Genomic DNA, 22,610 nt, shown 5'->3' with positions numbered 1-22,610 from the left:
ACATTGTAAAAAATAAGCAATTGTATTCATTATGTTATTTTGACTACACGTACTCTTGAAAAATGAACTGAAAAAAAAAGCTTTTGCAACAGTTAAAGAGAACCTGTAGTGAAAATGACACAATGCATACAATTGCTTATTGTTTACAATAGTCATTTTTTAAAAATGTAGTTAGTGTTTGCCCCCCCCCCCCCCCCCCAAAAAAAAAAATTCGAGCAACAATTTTATTTTTTAACAAAGTACAATTTGAAGTAACAATTGAATTAATTAAAACAAATAAAGAAAGTTTAACTTGTTTATTCAAAAGAAAGAGCAAAATTAATAGTAAATGACATAATCACATTTATGATTCTTCATTTGCAGAATACGCTTTCAGCAGTTTCTGTAGGTTGTCGTACAGCTCTTTGGCACGTGGAGACACTTCAGACTGAACTCTCTCTGCATAGGGCTTCAAGTGTTCCCTTACTTTCTCGTATTCCTTATCTACCTCATGCTTCCACTTCTGGAGTTTGTCATCAAACTCTTCCTTTACACCTTCTTTATATTTTTCATACTCTGCCTTCATCTCTTCAGCATGAGGCTGCACCTTTCCGCGGAGGTCATCCATATCTTCACGGAGCTTGTCTCGGGCTTTTTCTGCTATCTCTTTCAGATGCTCACAAAATACATCCCACTGTTTTTTTAGTCCGTGTGCAAGTTCAGATGTAACAGGCACCACACCAGTAAAAACTTTTGTTACCACTTTTTCCACTTTACCTCCAAACTCATCCAAGTGAGGATAAACCTTTTCCTTGAAAACTGGGAAATTCTCTGTAAGTTTCTCATCATATTTCTTCCTGACTTCATAAATGTAATTGTCAACTACTCTTTCCAATTTATCAAAGTTGGTTTTAGCATCTTCAAGTTTCTCTTTCAAATGATACCTGGTTAAAAAAATAAAAATATTTTCTTAGATATTGGACTCCATTCATCAAAGCTTATAAAGGAGGAAATGTCTTTAATACCACCACAACGGCTCCCCTCTGTAAATCCCTCCACTGACTTCCTATCCAGTCCAGAATCAGATTCAAGATACTGTGTCTGGCCTACAAATCTGTCCACAAAACCTGCCCAACCTACATTTCCAATCTTACCCAGAGGTAAACACCTAACCGCTCACTCCGCTCCTGCAATGAACTTCGCCTGACTGCCCCCCGCATCACCCATTCCCATGCACACCTCCAAGACTTCTGAAGAGCTTCTCCAAAACTATGGAACTCCCTACCTCCCCCATTAGGGTTTCCCCATCCTTTATAGACCAGATAATGTATATAGACCAGATAATGTATCAAATGTGTAGGTTCAAGAACATTTAGGAAATAGTGATCACAACATGATAACGTTTGATCTGGTGACTGATAGGCCACGGGGCAGCGGGACAACTAAAACTATGAATTTTAGAAAAGCAAAGTTCAATCAACTCAGGCAGGCACTAAGTTTGGTGAACTGGATAATGTACTACAAGGGCAGGACACTAAAGGAACATGGCAAGCTTTTAAACTTACTCTCAATATTGTAGTATGTATATCCCATATGGAAACAAAATATCTAGGAATAAAAAAAGGCCTCTATGGATGAATAGAAAGGTTAGAGATAAAATGAAGAGGAAAAAGAATGCCTATAAGGTCCTAAAACAGGAGGGGACCCAGGCTGCGTTTTACAAGTACATCAACTCTAAAAAAAGAAAGGTTGACTGTATTGGACTCCTAAAGGATGATGGGGGGAACTCAATGGTGGATGACCAAGGTAAGGCAGTTATTAAATGCTTTCTTTGCTTCTGTCTTCACAAGGGAAACATCACTGTTGCAAATTACAGAGGCAGAAGAGTCTCAATCTTCCAACTGTAATATTAAATACTTAACGCAGGAAGAAGTGAAGGCAAGACTAAATAAATTAAAAATATACAAGACACCTGGCCCGGATGGCATGCATCCTCGGGTCCTAAGGGAATTAAGTTCAGTTATAGATAAACCCCTTTATCTTATCCTTTGTGACTCTCTTTCAACTGGCAGAGTCCCAGTGGATTGGCGTACAGCGCACGTTTCCCCATTATTTAAGAAGGGGGAAAAAATCAGATCCAGGAAATTATAGACCTGTAAGCTTAACATCAGTTGTATGCAAACTATTTGAGGGGTTAGTAAGAGATACTATACATGACTTCATAGTAGAAAACAATCTTATTTCTCAGCATGAACATGGGTTTACTAAAGACAGGTCCTGTTTGACTAACATGCTCAGCTTTTATGAGGTAGTGAATGCTAATATGGATATTGGGAATGCTGTAGATGTGATATACTTGGACTTTGCAAAGGCCTTCGACACTGTTCCCCACAAAAGTCTGGTGCAAAAGTTGAGGATGCAAGGACTGGGGAAGAGTTTGTGTGCATGGATAGGGAACTGGCTAATGGACAGAAAACAAAGAGTTGTGGTCATGGATCATACTCAAAATGGGAGACTGTTAGCAGTGGGGTCCCACGGGGGTCTGTACTGGGTCCAGTGCTCTTCAATTTATTTATGAATGACCTAGTAGATTCAATAGTGAGCAATGTTGCTATTTTTGCAGATGATACAAAATTGTGCAGAATCATCAACTCTCAGGAAGATAGGGACATATTGCAACAGGATCTGGATAGGATGGCTATATGGGTACATAAATGGCAGATGAAATTCAATGTTGAAAAATGTAAAGTCATGCATTTTGGTCATACCAATGGTCTAGCACCATACAAAATAAATGGGATACATTTGGGGACATCAAACTTGGAGAAGGACTTAGGAGTACTCATCGACAACAAGTTAAATAATCGCACTCAATGCCAAGCCGCTGCAGCTAAAGCTCACAACATTTTGGGATGCATTAAAAGGGAAATAAAAACTCGAGATGCTAGCATAATATTGCCCCTGTTTAACTCTAAGGCCACATCTGGAATATGGAATTCAGTTTTGGGCACCAAATTACAGGAAAGATATTGCAGTTTTAGAGCAGGTCCAGAGACGAGCAACAAAATTGATATGTGGGATGGAAGGTCTCACTTACCAAGAAAAGTTAGATAAACTGGGTTTATTTAGTCTAGAGAAAAGACTCCTTAGAGGGGATATAATTAACATGTATAAATACATCAGAGGGCAATATAACAGCTTGGCGGATGAGCTGTTTTTCCCTAGGCCTTCTCAAAGGACTAGAGGACATGATCTGCGCATGGAGGAAAAACATTTTAGCCATTTATTTAGGAAAGGGTTCTTTACAGTAAGAGTGATTAAGATGTGGAATACATTGCCACAGGAAGTAGTTATGGCAAACTCTATACCTGCATTTAAAGGGGGCTTAGATTCTTTCCTTGCGTTGAAAGACATCCATGGCTACAATTACTAGGTAATGCCCAATGATGTTGATCCAGGAATTTTATCTGATTTTATCTGATTGCTATCTGGAGTCGGGAAGGAATTTTTTTCCCTTTTGGGGCTAATTGGACTATGCCTTGTAAGGGTTTTTCGCCTTCCTCTGGATCAACAGGGATATGTGAGGGAGCAGGCTGGGGTTGTACTTTGTTCTCTGGTTGAACTCGATGGATGGATGTCTTTTTTCAACCCAAATAACTATGTAACTATGTAACATCTTCAATAAGATCCTCAAAACTCACCTTTTCACCCTGGCCTACCCCCCTCACTAGTGCTCCAAACCCACAGCTGAACTCTGGTCCCCCACCTTTCATGTCCCCACTTCTCCCTCTAGATTGTAAGCCTTCGGGTAGGGCCCTCCTCCTAATGTCTCCTACCTGATCACGTACCTCCATTACTGTACACCCATCCTATGGATCTGAGTGAACTCGACTTGCCTGATCTCCATGCTCCCATCCAGTGACTGACTAAGCATTACCTTGTACTCATACTGTGCTGCGGGATCTGGTTTGCATGTATTCCTGTATAGTCTTATTGCTGTATGTCACCCCTCAATATTGTCTGTAACCTTAACTAATGTACAGTAGAGTTGGGCCGAACGGTTCGCCTGCGAACTGTTCCATGCGAACTTCAGTGGTTCGCGTTCGCGTCCCGCAGGCGAACTTTTGCGGAAGTTCGGTTCGCCCCATAATGCACCATGAGGGTCAACTTTGACCCTCTACATCACAGTCAGCAGGCCCAGTGTAGCCAATTAGGCTACACTAGCCCCTGGAGCCACTCCCCCCTAATAAAAGGCAGGCAGCGGCGGCCATTACGCTCACTCGTGTGCCTGCGTTAGTGAGAGTAGGGCGAGCTGCTGCAGACTGTCTCTCATAGGGAAAGATTAGTTAGGCTTAGCTTGTTCCTGGCTGCATACCTGTTCTGTTCAGTGAGCCCACCATACCTGTTCTGTTCAGTGAGCCCACTGGATACCTGCATACCTGTTCAGTGAACCTGCCACTGTATACCTGTTCTGTGAACCCACCACTGCATACCTGTACTGTGAACCCACCACTGCATACCTGTTCTGTGAACCCACCACTGCATACCTGTTCAGTGAACCCACCACTGCATACCTGTTCAGTTAACCTGCCACTGCATACCTGTTCTGTAAACCCACCACTGCATACCTGTTCTGTGAACCCACCACTGCATACCTGTTCAGTGAACACACCACTGCATACCTGTTCTGTGAACCCACCACTGCATACCTGTTCAGTGAACCCACCACTGCATACCTGTTCAGTGAACCCACCACTGCATACCTGTTCAGTGAACCCACCACTGCATACCTGTTCAGTGAACCTGCCAGTGCCACTGCATACCTGTTCTGTGAACCCACCACTGCATACCTGTTCTGTGAACCCACCACTGCATACCTGTTCAGTGAACCCGCCACTGCATACCTGTTGTGTTCAGTGAACCCGCCACTGTATACCTGTTCAGTGAACCTGCCACTGCATACCTGTTCTGTGAACCCACCACTGCATACCTGTACTGTGAACTCACCACTGCATACCTGTTCTGTGAACCCACCACTGCATACCTGTTCTGTGAACCCACCACTGCATACCTGTTCAGTGAACCCACCACTGCATACCTGTACAGTGACCCTGCCACTGCATACCTGTTCTGTGAACCCACCACTGCATACCTGTTCTGTGAACCCACCACTGCATACCTGTTCAGTGAACCCACCACTGCATACCTGTTCAGTGAACCCACCACTGCATACCTGTTCTGTGAACCCACCACTGCATACCTGTTCAGTGAACCCACCACTGCATACCTGTTCAGTGAACCTGCCACTGCATACCTGTTCTGTGAACCCACCACTGCATGCCTGTTCTGTGAACCCACCACTGCATACCTGTTCAGTGAACCCACCACTGCATACCTGTACAGTGAACCCACCACTGCATACCTGTTCAGTGAACCCACCACTGCATACCTGTTCAGTGAACCTGCCACTGCATACCTGTTCAGTGAACCCACCACTGCATACCTGTTCTGTGAACCCACCACTGCATACCTGTTCAGTGAACCCGCCACTGCATACCTGTTGTGTTCAGTGAACCCGCCACTGTATACCTGTTCAGTGAACCTGCCACTGCATACCTGTTCTGTGAACCCACCACTGCATACCTGTTCTGTTCAGTGAACCCGCCACTGCATACCTGTTCTGTTCACCAGCCAGGCGACCATATGGGCTGTAAAGCCACCAAAACCTGCACTCTCGCCATGGTGCGCACCAGTCCAGCACGGCCGTCACTACACAAACAGCTGTTGGCGGTGCGTTACACGGTGAGTTTGGTGTGTCAGTGTGAAGCAGTACCTTAATTACACTACCTGATTGATGTATACACATGCAAGATGTTTTAAAGTACTTTAGGCCTGTCATTTAGCATTCAATGTGATTTCTGCCCTTAAAACGCTGCTTTGCGTCAAATCCAGATTTTTCCCGGGGACTTTTGGCATTTATCCCACTCCGCCACCTGGGGGTCCAGGTGTTAGACCCCTTGAAACATCTTTTCCATCACTTTTGTGGCCAGCATAATTTTTTTTTTTTCAAAGTTCGCATCCCCATTGAAGTCTATTGCGGTTCGCGAACTTTTACGCGAACCGAACCTTACGCGGAAGTTCGCGAACCCGGTTCGCGAACCTAAAATCGGAGGTTCGGCCCCACTCTAATGTACAGCACTGCGTAATATGTTGGCGCTTTATAAATACAATAAATAAATAATATTAACCAGAGGTTCAAGGCAGAGTCTTTCTTTCATTTTTAAAGGGCACCCAAGGCAGTTTCATCAGTAGAAGCTTTTATGTTTCTCTTAGCACTGCTCTACTTTAAACAAGTGCATACTAAACAATAACAAATTCGTGATTTCTGCAAACTGTCTTTAACTTATTAAAACATGACCATAAATGTTCACAACATTACTAGGATTAAAGACTAGGATTTAAAGAGTGAACACTCTTTAGGAAGGTACAAAGGGACTGGAGAAAGTATGACATCTCAATGTCATTCCTGGGTGAATAAGATCTCAAACATGTCCAGTTAACTGTCCCTAGTGGAAGATTTGTCTGCCAGTGCAAAGACTGAGTTGACTTTTGATGTTTAGATGCCAGTCTAGACAGGCATCTGACTGAAACTGCTATGGTGTCTCCCTCAAATGTTGCTCCCAGGAGTATCAAGCAGGTGACGTAAAAAATAAGGATAAAACACAGCGTTTGCATGAAATGCGGTAAACAGCAGTAAAATGTCTGGAATCCAACCATTATAAAATCTTACAATCTACCACATATACTCATGTATAAGCTGACCCACGTATAAGCCGAGGTACCCACTTTTCACGTATAAACCAGGAAAAAGTGATTGACCCACGTATAAGCCCCCCCAATTGTACCCCCCTTTACAGCATAAATGCCAGAGGAGCCTGAACTGTGGCCCAAAGTACCAAGTCTAGATCCCTGCAGGCAACAGTAATTATTCATGTGTACACACCTTTACGTGTAACACTTCATTTGCATGACATTGCAAATTCATTGGAATTACCATTACTCACTCTTTTGCAATCTCCCCATAATCCACATCTGCTGCAACTTTTATCATGGAGTATGCATTTTCCAAAACAGTCCAAAAAGCATTGTCAGATTTTGGGTGAGGTTCATCACTCTGCCAGAAGGAGCGACCTTGTACCCCTGCAAAAGCAAAATATTGTTTTCAGTACTCAAGAGAGACATGGTTGGTTTACTTGCACAGGCATTGACGATTATACAAAATGATGGCTGCATGCACTGCTTTGTACATTGCACATCTAAATCTCCCTTTGCAGAGTCTGTGCAGTTCATCTGCAGATACTCCCTGCTAGCGCTCAGTCAGATCTCCTGCCTCTAGTTTACATTGCAAGGATTAATGCAAATTCATTTTAGTTTGCTTAGTTTGCTTTTTATGTCCATGAAAAACATGGCCATTCCAGAGTGCTCCAAAGTGACACTTTTAAATGGGAGTGTCAAAGTTTGCTGCCAGTCATAAAATGAGTGCAGGTGTTGAGAATGAGTAGCAAAGGCTCTTACTGTTATTCTAGCAATCAATTTTGTAAATTCGTGCAAATTGAAATGAAAATATATTCATTGATAACATAAAACTTCAGATAGGTTTCTATCAGATCACTCTATGTTTTTGACAATTTCTAAACAAAAGCAGGATATCCATATAACTTCTATTAGTCCCTCTGAAACCTATCTTTACTACACAGCAGTAAAACAATCCTGTTCATTAACCACTTGAGGACCACAGTCTTTTCGCCCCTTAAGGACCAGAGCCTTTTTTTCCCTTCAGACCACTGCAGCTTTCACGGTTTATTGCTCGGTCATACAACCTACTATCTAAATGAATTTTCCCTCCTTTTCTTGTCACTAATGCAGCTTTCTTTTGGTGCTATTTGATTGCTGCTGCGATTTTTAGTTTTTATTATATTCATCAAAAAAGACATGAATTTTGTCAACAAAAAAAATGATTTTTTTTAAATAAAGTAACATTTCTGTATACATTTTTGTCCAAATTTATTGTGCTACATGTCTACATGAAAAAAAAAAACAATTCAGTGTATATTTATTGGTTTGGGTAAAAGTTATGGTGCAAAAAGTGAATTCTCCCATTTCAAAGCATCTCTGACTTTCCTGAGCACCTGTCATGTTTCATGAGGTGCTAAAATTCCAGGATAGTATAAATACCCCCCAAATGACCCCATTTTGGAAAGAAGACAAAGTATTCACTGAGAGGCATGGTGAGTTCATAGAAGATTTTATTTTTTGTCAAAAGTTAGCAGAAAATGACACTTTGAGACAAAACAAAAAAAAAAAGTTTCCATTTCTGCTAACTTGTGACAAAAGAAAAAAATTAAATCTGCCACGGACTCACCATGCCCCTCTCTGAATACCTTGAAGTGTCTACTTTCCAAAATGGGGTCATTTGTGGGGTGTGTTTACTGCCCTGGCATTTTGGGGGGTGCTAAATTGTAAGCACCCCTTTAAAGCCTAAAGGTGCTCATTGGACTTTGGGCCCCTTAGCGCAGTTAGGCAGCAAAAAAGTGCCACACGTGGTATTGCCGTACTCAGGAGAAGTAGTATAATGTGTTTTGTGGTGTATTTTTACATATACCCATGCTGGGTGGGAGAAATATCTCTGTAAATGACAATTTTTTTATTTTTGTTACACACAATTGTCCATTTACAGAGATATTTCTCTCACCCAGCATGGGTATGTGTAAAAATACACCCCAAAACGCATTATACTACTTCTCCTGATTACGGAAATACCACATGTGTGGCACTTTTTTGCACCCTAACTGCGCTAAGGGGCCCAAAGTCCAATGAGTACCTTTATGATTTCACAGGTCATTTTCAGACATTTGGTTTCAAGACTACTCCTCACGGTTTAGGGCCCCTAAAATGCCAGGGCAGTATAGGAACCCCACAAATGGCCCCATTTTAGAAAGAAGACACCCCAAGGTATTCCGTTAGGAGTATGGTGAGTTCATAGAAGATTTTATTTTTTGTCACAAGTTAGCGGAAATTGATTTTTATTGTTTTTTTTTTCACAAAGTGTCATTTTCCGCTAACTTGTGACAAAAAATAAAATCTTCTATGAAATCACCATACTACTAATGGAATACCTTGGGGGGTCTTCTTTCTAAAATGGGGTCACTTGTGGGGTTCCTATACTGCCCTGGCATTTTAGGCGCCCTAAACCGTGATGAGTAGTCTAGATACCAAATGCCTCAAAATGACCTGTGAATAGGACGTTGGGCCCCTTAGCGCACCTAGGCTGCAAAAAAGTGTCACACATGTGGTATCACCGTACTCAGGAGAAGTAGTATAATGTTTTTTGGGGTGTATTTTTACACATACCCATGCTGGGTGGGAGAAATATCTCTGTAAATGGACAATTGTGTGTAAAAAAAAAATTAAAAATTGTCAATTACAGAGATATTTCTCCCACCCAGCATCGGTATGTGTAAAAATACACCCCAAAACACATTATACTACTTCTCCTGAGTACGGCGATACCACATGTGTGACACTTTTTTGCAGCCTAGGTACGCTAAGGGGCCCAACAGGTCATTTTGAGGCATTTGGTATCTAGACTACTCCTCACGGTTTAGGGCCCCTAAAATGCCAGGGCCGTATAGGAACCCCACAAGTGACCCCATTTTAGAAAGAAGACACCCCAAGGTATTCCGTTAGGTGTATGGTGAGTTCATAGACGATTTAATTTTTTGTCACAAGTGGAAAGTGACACTTTGTGAAAAAAACAATACAATTTCTGCTAACTTTTGACAAAAAGTTAAATCTTCTATGAACTCGTCATACACCTAACGGAATACCTTGGGGTGTCTTTTTTTCTAAAATGGGGTCGCTTGTGGGGTTCCTATACTGCCCTGGCATTTTAGGGCCCCAAAACCGTGAGGAGTATTATGGAAACCAAATGCCTCAAAATAACTGTTCAGGGGTATAAGCATCTGCAAATTTTGATGACAGGTGGACTATGAGGGGGCGAATTTTGTGGAACCAGTCATAAGCAGGGTGGCCTCTTAGATGACAGGTTGTATTGAGCCTGATCTGATGGATAAGAGTTCTAGGGGGGTGACAGGAGTTGATTGATGGGTGTCTCAGGGGGTGATTAGAGGGGAAAATAGATGCACTCAGTGCACTGGGGAGGTGATCGGAAGGGGGTCTGAGGGGGATCTGAGGGTTTGGCCAAGTGAGCAGGAGCCCACATGGGGTAAATTAGGGCCTGATCTGATGGGTAGGTATGCTAGTGGGTGACAGGTGGTGACAGGAGGTGATTGATGGGTGTCTCAAGGTGTGATTAGAAGGGGGAATAGATGCAAGCAATGCACTGGCGAGGTGGTCAGGGCTGGGGTCTGAGGGCATTCTGAGGTAGTGGGCGGGTGATTGGGTGTCCTAGGGGCAGATAGGGGTCTGATCTGATGGGTAGCAGTGACAGGGGGTGATTTATGGGTGATTGATGGGTGATTAACGTGTGATTGACAGGTGATTACAGGGGAGGATAGATGTATACAGTACACAGGGGGGGAAGTCTGGGGAGGATCTGAGAGTGTGTGTGTGGGGGGGGGGTGATCAGGAGCCCCTGGGGGCAGTGTTAGTGACAGGGGGTGATTGATGGGTGATTGACAGGTGATTGACGGGTGATTGATGGGTGATTGACAGGTGATTAGTGGGGAGAATAGATGGATACAGTACACAGGGGGGGGGGGGCTGGGGAGGATCTGAGAGTGTGTGGGGGGGGGTGATCAGGAGCCCCCAGGGGGCAGTGTTAGTGACAGGGGGTGATTGATGGGTGATTTACAGGTGATTGATGGGTGATTGACAGGTGCTTAGTGGGGAGAATAGATGTATACAGTACACAGGGGGGGGGGGGTCTGGGGAGGATCTGAGAGTGTGTGGGGGGGGGGGTGATCAGGAGCCCCCAGGGGGCAGTGTTAGTGACAGGGGGTGATTGATGGGTGATTGACGGGTGATTGACGGGTGATTAGTGGGGAGAATAGATGTATACAGTACACGGGGGTGGGGTCTGGGGAGGTCTGTGGAGGATCTGAAAGTGTGTGGGGGAGGTGATCAGGAGCCCCCAGGGGGCAGTGTTAGTGACAGGGGGTGATTGATGGGTGATTGACAGGTGATTGATGGGTGATTGACAGGTGATTAGTGGGGAGAATAGATGTATACAGTACACGGGGGGAGGGGTCTGGGGAGGATCTGAGAGTGTGAGGGGGGGTGATTAGGAGCCCCCAGGGGGAAGTGTTAGTGACAGGGGGTGATTGATGGGTGATTGACAGGTGATTGACGGGTGATTGACGGGTGATTGATGGGTGATTGATGGGTGATTGACAGGTGATTGACAGGTGATTAGTGGGGAGAATAGATGGATACAGTACACAGGGGGGGGGGGGGGGGGCTGGGGAGGATCTGAGAGTGTGGGGGGGTGATCAGGAGCCCCCAGGGGGCAGTGTTAGTGACAGGGGGTGATTGATGGGTGATTGACAGGTGATTGATGGGTGATTGACAGGTGCTTAGTGGCGAGAATAGATGTATACAGTACACAGGGGGGGGGGTCTGGGGAGGATCTGAGAGTGTGTGGGGGGGGGGTGATCAGGAGCCCCCAGGGGGCAGTGTTAGTGACAGGGGGTGATTGATGGGTGATTGACGGGTGATTGACGGGTGATTGACGGGTGATTAGTGGGGAGAATAGATGTATACAGTACACGGGGGTGGGGTCTGGGGAGGTCTGTGGAGGATCTGAAAGTGTGTGGGGGAGGTGATCAGGAGCCCCCAGGGGGCAGTGTTAGTGACAGGGGGTGATTGATGGGTGATTGACAGGTGATTGATGGGTGATTGACAGGTGATTAGTGGGGAGAATAGATGTATACAGTACACGGGGGGAGGGGTCTGGGGAGGATCTGAGAGTGTGAGGGGGGGTGATTAGGAGCCCCCAGGGGGAAGTGTTAGTGACAGGGGGTGATTGATGGGTGATTGACACAGGTGATTGACGGGTGATTGACGGGTGATTGACAGGTGATTGACAGGTGATTAGTGGGGGGAGAATAGATGGATACAGTACACAGGGGGGGGGGCTGGGGAGGATCTGAGAGTGTGGGGGGGTGATCAGGAGCCCCCAGGGGGCAGTGTTAGTGACAGGGGGTGATTGATGGGTGATTGACAGGTGATTGATGGGTGATTGACAGGTGCTTAGTGGGGAGAATAGATGTATACAGTACACGGGGGGGGGGGGGGTCTGGGGAGGATCTGAGAGTGTGTGGGGGGGTGATCAGGAGCCCCCAGGGGGCAGTGTTAGTGACAGGGGGTGATTGATGGGTGATTGACGGGTGATTGACGGGTGATTGACGGGTGATTAGTGGGGAGAATAGATGTATACAGTACATGGGGGTGGGGTCTGGGGAGGTCTGTGGAGGATCTGAAAGTGTGTGGGGGAGGTGATCAGGAGCCCCCAGGGGGCAGTGTTAGTGACAGGGGGTGATTGATGGGTGATTGACAGGTGATTGATGGGTGATTAACAGGTGATTAGTGGGGAGAATAGATGTATACAGTACACGGGGGGAGGGGTCTGGGGAGGATCTGAGAGTGTGAGGGGGGTGATTAGGAGCCCCCAGGGGGAAGTGTTAGTGACAGGGGGTGATTGATGGGTGATTGACAGGTGATTGACGGTTGATTGACAGGTGATTGGTGGGGAGAATAGATGTATACAGTACACGGGGGGGGGGGTCTGGGGGGGTCTGGAGAGGATCTGAGGGTGTGGGGGGGGGGTGATCAGGAGCCCCCAGGATGCAGTTAGGGACCTATTAAAAAAAATAGTGCCGACAGATAGTGACAGGGGGTGATTGATGGGTGATTAGGGGGGTGATTGGGTGTAAACATGGGTCTGGGGGGTGGGCAGGGGGGGGGGTCTGAGGGGTGCTGTGGGCGATCAGAGGGAAGGGGGGGAGATCAGTGTGATTGGGTGCGACATAGGGTGGCTGCAGCCTGCCCTGGTGGTCCCTCGATCACTGGGACCACCAGGGCAGGAGGCAGCCTGTATAATACGCTTTGTATACATTACAAAGCGTATTATACACTTTGTAGCGGCGATCCGACAGCTAGCCTGTCGCCGGCGGCTGATCGCGTCACGAATGACGCGATAGCCGCATAACCACGCCCGCCGCCACCGCCGATGGGCATATTGCGGTCGTTTAGGCCAAGTCCTTCCCGCCGCCCATCGGCTGTGGGCGCTCGCCAAGTGGTTAACCTCCTGGGCGTTACGCACGCCGAAGGGTTTGCAGCCAGGAGTCCCCCATTATAATTTTGAGCGATCGGATAGTTCTAATATCTTCAGCTAGCACTAGGCTAGCTAGCAGTGGTGGTTGGCATCCTTAGATTACGTTTGATCCCCCCCCTGATCGCCGCTAAATACATTACCCCCCTGGATCCAGCGATCGCTGCAGCCTTTCCGGACAGCTCCGCTCTTCTCTATGGGGAGGATCGAACATGACGTCATGCACGGACCCGATCCACCCCATAGAGAGGACCGGAGATGTGCCGGGAGGCTGCGCAATCGCTGGATCCAGGGGGGGTAATGTATTTAGCGGCGATCGGGGGGGTCAAACGTAATCTAAGGATGCAGACCACCACTGCTAGCTAGCCTAGTGCTAGCTGAAGATATTAGAACTATCCGATCGCTGAAAATTTTAATGGGGGACTCCTGGGGACAGCCGGCGGTGTGCCCGACACAGTGCCGGGCATACCGCTAAAGAGGTTACCTGTAATTACAAAGCTTGCCAGTCAAGCCAGCAGAGGGAGCTCTAAATAAGTATACATTTCTATCTGTAATATTAAACATTTTCCTAATGATAATAAAAACAAAATTGAAATTTCTATTTAATCATAAAAAACATAGAAATGAAGAAGTCGCTATTAGGGATGGTCGGAATGCCAATTTCCGATTCCGCGGTAAATCCGCATCCCGTCATGTACCAATTACCGATTCCGCTTTCCGCTACCAATTTCCGCATTCCAATGCGGAATTTCCGCCGGAAATCGCGGAAATTCCGCCCAACTTTAACATCGATTTTCTCAAAAACTTTTTTACTGATTTTTACGGATTAACAGATTTTTACTGTAATGTAAAATGCAGAAAATAGGCAGATGCAGGCTTTCTGCATTTTTCATTACAGTAAAAATCCGCCGACTTTAGCGGTTAATAGCAAAGCCCCCTTAAGTCCTAGAAAAACCAAAAAGTTTTCAAAAAGACCTTATAGTTTCTGAGAAAATCAATGTTAAATTCGGGCGGAATTTCCACGATTTCCGGCGGAAATTTCTTCGATTTCCAGCAGAAATCCGCCTACGGCACTTGCATTACCGATTTCCGCATTCCGATGCGGAAATGCAATTTCCGATCGGAATTACGGAAATTGCATTTCTGCGGAATCCGAATCAGCATCCCTAGTCGCTATGCATGGTATCAAGCAATAATGCCACGTATTAAAAAGGCACCTCATTCACATCAATACAAATCTTTTCTCTATGGGCGCCAGGTTATAAAAAAGGTTGATATAAAACAATTATATAGTTTGTAAAAGGCCACTGTAAAAATATAAAACAAATACAATATATCGCTTGTTATCTTTAACTTTCAGTTTCATACCAAATTTATAATTTCAATAACCCAATTTTTAACAAATAATCGTTTCTAAAACTCCAAGGGACCAGGAAAAGTAGTTTACTATATCAGAAGTTTACTATATCAGAACTGGTCACACATTATACATTTATACAGATACACTTGCTGGGATCTTAGGAATAAGTTTACTATATTCAGAGGTTTACTATATCAAAGTTTACTATAACGTGATTCTACTGTATATACAAATATGCAACAATGGGCGTTCCTACCTGTGCAGAGGAGCAGCACCGCACACAGTAAGAGAACCTTCATGTTTACCCTGATCTGCAACACAAACATACTTCAAACTCAAACAAGGTAGTAAAATATAATTATGTTATTGATATCATTTTATTGCCTTGCTTTTCCACACTTAATCTTTTTTTTTTTTTTTTTTTGCCTTGCTTTTCCACATTACTTTTTTGTGATTGTTTTTTTTTTTTTTTTGTAGTCTAATATATTATAAAGGCTTTTTGGTTTATGATGAACAATACTATTTCAAATGGAAAACAACAGACAAGAAAACCCCATGCTTCTAAAGCTAACATTATTTTAGTTGTGGTCTGTATTTATTTTCTTTTACCAAAATTCTTCAACATGTAGCTCTTAAAATGGGAACAGCAGTTTTATAAAATAGGACTATGACAACAATCGGATAACTACACACAAATAAGACAAACATAAATACTCACAGCTCAGTAAACTCTCAGGTGTTGTGAACTGATTGAGTTTGATCTCTTATATATATTTCTCAGCCACCCACTGTTGGCAGACAGACAGCCAGATTAAAAAAAATGCATACTAAGGTCAAAACTGTTGTCAGTTTGGCTGTACTCAAACCCACAAAGCACCACGGGGAGATTTGATACAAAGGGCTTTACTTTATATCAGTTAGTTATTTGGCTGTTGTGTGTTAACTTGTCACTTAAAGTAGTTCTTAAAGTGTAGATGAGATGAAAGCCATCTCAGGTACCATATTTACCTGGGGCTTCCTTAAGGCCGCTCAGTCCCTTGCTGTTTCCCCGGGTGGCTCCTGTCACCCACTGCCTGAAACCTGGCCGAGGTGTGTTTGTCACTCAAGGGGGCTTAAGTAAGCCCCAGGTAAGTATAGAACAGGTTCTCATCTCAGGTTCACTTTAAGTCTAAAAAAATGATTTTAACTTACCTGGGGCCTTTTCCAGCCTCCTGGACCTGTACTGTGCCCACGACATCCTCCTGATCCTCTCTGGCCAGCAGCAGCCAGTCACCCCCGCAAAGCTGGCCGGTTGCTGCCAGTCAGCGGCTACAGCACATGAGCAGCCCCGACTGGTGGTGACTGGCCAGCTTTGCAGGGGTCATCACTGTTGGCAGAGAAAACATTTGAACTTATTGCAAGGTGGCTACAGGCTGATGGTTCAATTGCCCTTTGGAACTCCACGCTCCATCTCAGGCCCACCTCCTTTTACTGCTGCTGCCACCTTTCTGTACTCCATTGATGCTATTAGGCACGTACACTTGTGGGTAGCATTGCTGATGCGCTCCACCCAGGTTATGCCGTAATTGTACGTTTCTGTCTTGCCTCTTAAGGCTCGTACACACACCTGACTAAAGTCGCCTGAGACAGCTGATAACGACGGCCTCAGCCGATAATCAGACGTGTGTATACAGGCTCGAAATCACCAATCCACAGGCTATTCGCCCAGCAGATAAACTCACCCCCAGCGACAGCCAATCCCATTGTTCACGCCACTCTCCCGCTCGCTGTGTGACGTCGCGCATGTGATGCTATGTTGTCTGGCTGCCTTACCGCATAGCAACACAGCGCATCATCAGCTTCACAGATAATATGCATCTGTGCAGCCTGGCTCAGCAATTTTGCCCAAGGGGATCAGGTCCCCATTCCCGACGGGGGACATCCACCAAAGGTATGTATGCACCTTGAGGCCTCTTTCACTCTACATGCGATTCTGATTTTTTAATACGATCCGATTTTTTATTTCGATTAAAAAAAGAACTGCATGCTGCTATGTTTTTATTCAAAAGTTGGATCGTATAAAAAATCGGAATCGTATGTAGTATGCAAGAGGCCTCAAACTGCACTGTATGCTTGCTATGCCTGGTTCATCTCAGTACATTCCTGAGAAACATCTAGGCACCAAAGACAATAGAAGGCTCTCCAACTCAGAAACAAAAAAAAAACCTCCCCTGTTTGAGGCACCCTTGTACAGAACAGAACAGAAGCAGATGATGGAGCACCTACATTTTTCATTTCCATTCCTATCCCTAGAGGAGAAGAGAGGACAAGGGATTCCGTTGTTTTGTTCTGAGAGATGAGAGCACCTGAGGACATTATTTTTATAGGTCATTTCAGGTTATCAGTCACCCGTGGTTGACATTGCTGTGCGTGGTTTCAACCTGTAATAGTCCTATTTGCTGTTTCTACTAGGGCTTGGAGACAGCACTACAGTAAGTGATAAGACTGAAGGTAGCCATACATTAGGCGACTTGGCAAGCGATCGACCATCCGATTAGATTATTATAGTCAGAATCAGATGAACATCTGTGCCACCAAGTGCATACCTGATCGACAATGCAACCCATTTCGGGGCAAAATTGGTCGCATTAATTGGTCAGACATTTTGCAAGATGTAGGGCCGACTTGCTGAATCTGGTGTGTGGGGGTAAAGGCGAGAGATATCGGGACGAGCGTCTAATGCGAAAAAAACCCCGTTGCTGCCCCACCTAATGTGTATTGTGCCCTCCAGATACCCAGTGCACTATACATTACCTGTCCATGGCCGCTGCTTGTCCTCTGCTTGGTGTCCACTGGCTCTGGCCACACTCCTTGCTCTATACACGATCCCCACGTAGTTGTCGGAGCAACAGGGGCATGTGTGTGTGACGGGGTGGGGGCACATTACACATTAGGGGGACGGGGGGGATGCGGCCACACAAGGCTGATTCCGTATCGATTTCAGCATAAAATTGATCGGAATCAGCCTGCGGTGTATGGGCAGCCAGCAAATCTCTCTCTAATCAGATTTGATTAGAGAGAGATTTGTCTCTTGATCGAATCTGCCCATCATCGATAGATGTATAGCTACCTTGAGTCTCAGGTAGAAGTCCAATAAACAAATCTGCATGACCAGGCAAAATCGAAGGTCAATATCCAAACAAATGGAAGTGTAAACATTTGCAATCCAAAGTCAAACAGGCGGCAACAAAAGTCCAAATAACACAAAAATATCTAAGTTAACTAATTATTTCAAGAAGAATGCTGTATAATACAGTAGCCTGTTCTAGCCTTGCACAGCTTGCGAAAGTAATGGAATACATATGTGCTTCACACAGTAATAAAAGTTATGCCTGAACAGCTGTCCATGGGCCTGATTCATTAAGCAGCGCTAGCTTAATGACAACAACACAAGCTAAATACAGGGCTGCACGCTATGCGCGATAGTGCTGCGTAGCGTGCGCTCCTAAATAATGGGCGCTCCCTTTAAGGTAACGGACGCTCCTAGTGCGAGATGTGAGGTTGCTTTAATTCACCTTGATTGGGCCAAAATGCTGCTTGTCACACAGCGCATACAATGTAGGGCCTTGCAGTAACCACTTTTGGCGCCAATAGCAGCGCTGTACTAGCATACTGGCGGTTCTGGATTGGGCAAACATTCAGTGTGCATATAAGTGACAGGACCATTGCCCAGTCCAGAACCGCCAATGTGCTAGTACAGGGCTGCTATTGGCTCTGAAGGTGGTTCAGACGGGCTTACAGAAAGCCACTACGTTGTATGCGCTGTGGGACAGGCAGCATTTTGGCCCAATCAAGGTGAATTAAAGCAACCTCATATCTTGGGCTAGGAGTGGCCGATACTTTAAAGGGAGCACGCTTTATTTAGGAGCGAACGCTACGCAGAACTACCGCGCGTAGCGTGTGGCCCAGTATTTAATTTGTGTTGATGTCATTAAGCTCGTGCTTGATTTGGAGGCTGACATTTTTATTTAATTTTAAACAATACTAGTTGCCTGCCAGTTCTGCTGCTGTTCTGTCTATAGTACTTTTAGTCACAGACCCTAAGCAAACATGTAGATCAGAAGTTTCTGACAAAAAAAATGGCAAGATTAGCTGCACGCTTGGATCAGGTGAGAGATTCAGACACTACTGATGCCAGAATGATCAGCAGGGCTGCCAGGCAACTGGCAAAGTTTAAAAGTAAAAAAATATGGAATCCTCCATATCCCTATCGCTTCTGGTTCCCTTTAAGTTGTAAGAGGAAAAGAATGTGGTCAAAACCAACTACCTTGGCTTCTTCATTGAAAATCCTTTATTGTACTCAAAACACATCATAAGACAACATGCCACCAAAATAAATGCATTTCGTAATTCAGGAGGGGTATTTTTTCTACCATGAAATTGCTATGTTGCAGAGTGTCATTTTTTTTTGCTCCTCTTGTTATTTGGACTAATAGCAGTGCAAGTCAGCAATAGCGGAGCCTATACACGCATGCTACCTGATCCAAACTACACCGAGGACGCCGGCTCTGATGCCGCCACCTATTGGAATTTGTGAGATATGCTGTTTTTATATTGTTATTTGGTACGCATAATTTTATTAGGGGCTCTTTGGCCATATTAAATAAACTTGTTTACGCTATGAGGAGTACTCTTATGCTTTATTTTTAGAAGGTGGATTAAAAGAGTATTGTTGATATGCCTGTTTGCAAGAAATGCAGCTGGTGAGCTGGGACCTTAAAGGGAACCTGAAGCGAGTAAAATTATTTAAAATAAACACACGACGTAGCTGCAAATGAATATTACATACTAACCTTACCGTCAGTCACTCTCAGAAGCTCGCCATTTTCTTCTTACAGTGATCCCTTCAAGTTCTAACAATATTTTGTTAGAACTGAAATATGCCAGTTGCTGTCAGTTATAGATCAGCAGCTTTCAGTTACAACTGAATGTGCAAGGTAATGTCCATGTTTTCCTAGGGCTCAAGTGGGTGATATTACAGTTTAACAGTGTGCTGACCAGGAAGCTGTTATGGGTTAATGGCCATTTTTAAAATGGAGGACGGAGAATTCCATTGATCACAGTGGACAAATGGGACGCAGGAGAGGAGAAAGAGATTGAGGCGTAGACTACACAGGAGGTGAGTATGACCTGTGTATGTTTATTTGGACTTTTTATTTGCAGTTCAGGTTCGCTTTAAAGCGGATCCGAGATGAAAAACTAACTATAACAAGTAACTTGCCTATATATCTTATCTAAAGTTTAGATAGTTTACACAGCAAATCTAGCTGCAAACAGTTTTAATAGAAAAAATATTATTTCTTCCTGTGATACAATGACAGCAGCCATGTTGTTTGTAAACATTACAGAGGCAGGCTTATCTGTATCTTGATCAAACAAACCTAATCCCACCTCCTCCTCCCCTCTGCCTCTGAAATCAATGGCTAGTAACACCTCCTCCTCCTCCTGCCCAGACTGAGCTCCCATGAGCCCTTGCTACTGCCAAGGCTCTCTGAAAACCTGTGGGCGTGGTTTTTTTAGTTTATAGGGAATTAGAGTATTAAAACAAAACAGAAAGTATTTGGCTTGAGGAATGCCCTATAAACAATAGGAAAGGAACACAATTATACAATGAGTAAAAGTTCACCTCGGATCCACTTTAAGGGGGGTTGGCCCCTATCCTGCATGTGGTAGAAGCTTCTCCCGCACAGTGTGTTGTTATTCACAGGGTGTACTGTTGCTAGAAGTTACCCGCTATGTATCTGCATTCTCCCTTATAGAAATGAATCCTTGTTTACAAGCAGAGATAAGAATGAATCCTTAGGAATTTGGATTGATCCTGTGTATGGAGTTCTAAGAGAGTACCAGGCGCGCAGCTGTGATTGACATAAATTTGTATGTGAGAAGGGCACCCATCTGACTGTTGGCAGTAAGCAGCAAGCTGGACATGAACATTAAGCAATAAAGGTAGTGAGCGCTGTAACGTTCAAAAACTTCAGCAATACCCCCACAGCACAGAACATCTGAACAACCTCCAAGTGAGATTTGTGTCTTCACTCACCACACTTAATACAGTGTGTGCACGTGCCATTCTCTCATTCCAGTCAGTGTGTGGGTACAGCACCCTAACCTTGCAGTGGATTGGTCTATTATTCCTAGAGTTTCTGGTGTTCTGGTCACTCCCATACCCCAGTTGATGGCTAGCACTAGCATGAAGCTTTGAAGGTTTCTTCTAGACACCAATCCTTTGCTGGGCCGGATTTTTACTTTTTACCACCCAAGGCCCACTATCACCAACTGCCCCTGGACCGACAGCATCCTAACCCCCCCCTCCCCCCCGGCCCCCTCACAGGGATTAGATTGTAGGCTACTCTGAGGACAGTTAGTGACATAATGACAGGAATTACATTATAAGCTCCTCTGAGGACAGTTAGGGAAGTGTTGGCAGGGATTAGATTATAAATTCCTCTGAGGACAGTTAGTGACATGATGGCAGAGATTACATTATAAACTCCTCTGAGGACAGTTAGTGACGTGTTGGCAGAGATTACATTATAAGCTCCTCTGAGGACAGTTAGTGATGTGATGGCAGGGATTGTAAGATCCTCTGAGGACAGTAAAGCTACGTACACACATGCGACAACGATCGTTCGTAGTGAACGACGAACAAACTTTTAATTGACGAAAGAACGACCTAAGTAAAGTTAGTTTTTAAATGTATGTAACGATCTGATCGTTAGAATGAACGTTACATCACATAAAGCAACTATTGCGCTTGCGCATAAAAATGAAAAGTTCCACGGAGAAATAGCGAAATGCACATGTCAAGCCTAGTACGAACGACCGTTTCCAACGATGTACTACTTTTGCAAACGATCGTCGTTGGAAAAAATCCGCCAAGCTAGATCGTTTGTTTTTAATGATCTAGCTCGTTTGTCGTTAGACTTAATGGTCGTTGGCTGCTTTTTACTAAACGATCGTCGTTTGAAACGATCGGGGAACGATCGTTTCAAACGACTATAGTCGCATGTGTGTACGCACCTTTAGTGACGTGGTGGCACAGATTACATTATAGGCTCCTCTGAGGACAGTTAGTAAAGTGATGGTAGAGATTACATTACAAGCACCTCTGAGAACAGTTAGTGAAGTGATGGAAGAGATTACATTATAAACTCCTCTGAGGACAGTTAGTGAAGTGGTGGCACAGATTACATTATAAGATCCTCTGAGGACAGTTAGTGACGTGATGGCAGGGATTAGATTGTAAGATCCTCTAAGGACAGTTAGTGTAGTGGTGGCACAGATTACATTATAGGCTCCTCTGAGTACAGTTAGTGAAGTGATGGCAGAGATTACATTATAAACTTCTCTGAGGACAGTTAGTGACATGATTGCAAGGATTAGATTGTAGGCTTCTCTGAGGGCAGTTAGTGACGATATGGCAGGGATTACTTTGTAAGATCCTCTGAGTACAGTTAGAGACATGATTAGATTGTAAGCTCATTGGCAAGTAGCACATTCTGTGATTGACAGGCAGCTCAGAGATCACTGTAAGTGCCCATTCGCTGCCCCTTCATCCCCGGAGTGCCAGATCCAGCTGTTGGAAGCCGCCCACCACTATGTGCAAACTCTGTGTAGCAGGATGAATGTTTGGCATGCTAACTGCTACTTCCACCCTGCTGCCCACAGCCCTCCCCTTGCTTTCCTGGTGCCCTAGGCCATGGCCTTTGTGGCCTTGCCTGAAATCCGGCCATGATCCTTTGTGAACTGTAACTGCAAAGTTTGCAGATGAGATCACATTGGTGTTTTCAATCAATGGGATAACAATCAGGTGTGAGTGAGGCCCTGTTTTATATAAAGGAGCAGGAATCTAGCAAAACTGATCACATGCAAAAAAAAAAA

General features: G+C 44.6%; 1 protein-coding gene across 1 annotated transcript; it reads right to left on the bottom strand.

Moving 5' to 3' along the window:
* Positions 1-282: 282 nt before the first annotated feature.
* LOC137522750 (apolipoprotein A-I-like) lies at positions 283-15,450 on the bottom strand. The gene is made up of 4 exons (XM_068242814.1): positions 15,409-15,450; positions 14,947-15,001; positions 7,044-7,179; positions 283-923 (listed from the first exon to the last, which is right to left on the bottom strand). Exons 2-4 carry the CDS (start codon positions 14,987-14,989, stop codon positions 344-346), a joined length of 759 nt encoding a protein of 252 aa, XP_068098915.1. The 5' UTR covers positions 14,990-15,001; positions 15,409-15,450; the 3' UTR covers positions 283-343.
* Positions 15,451-22,610: the final 7,160 nt, after the last annotated feature.

The sequence above is a fragment of the Hyperolius riggenbachi genome, chromosome 6, assembly GCF_040937935.1.
Source record: "Hyperolius riggenbachi isolate aHypRig1 chromosome 6, aHypRig1.pri, whole genome shotgun sequence".
NCBI classification, from domain to species: Eukaryota; Metazoa; Chordata; class Amphibia; order Anura; family Hyperoliidae; genus Hyperolius; species Hyperolius riggenbachi.
Note: the sequence above shows the minus strand (reverse complement) of the source record. Positions and strands in the feature narration are given on the sequence as shown.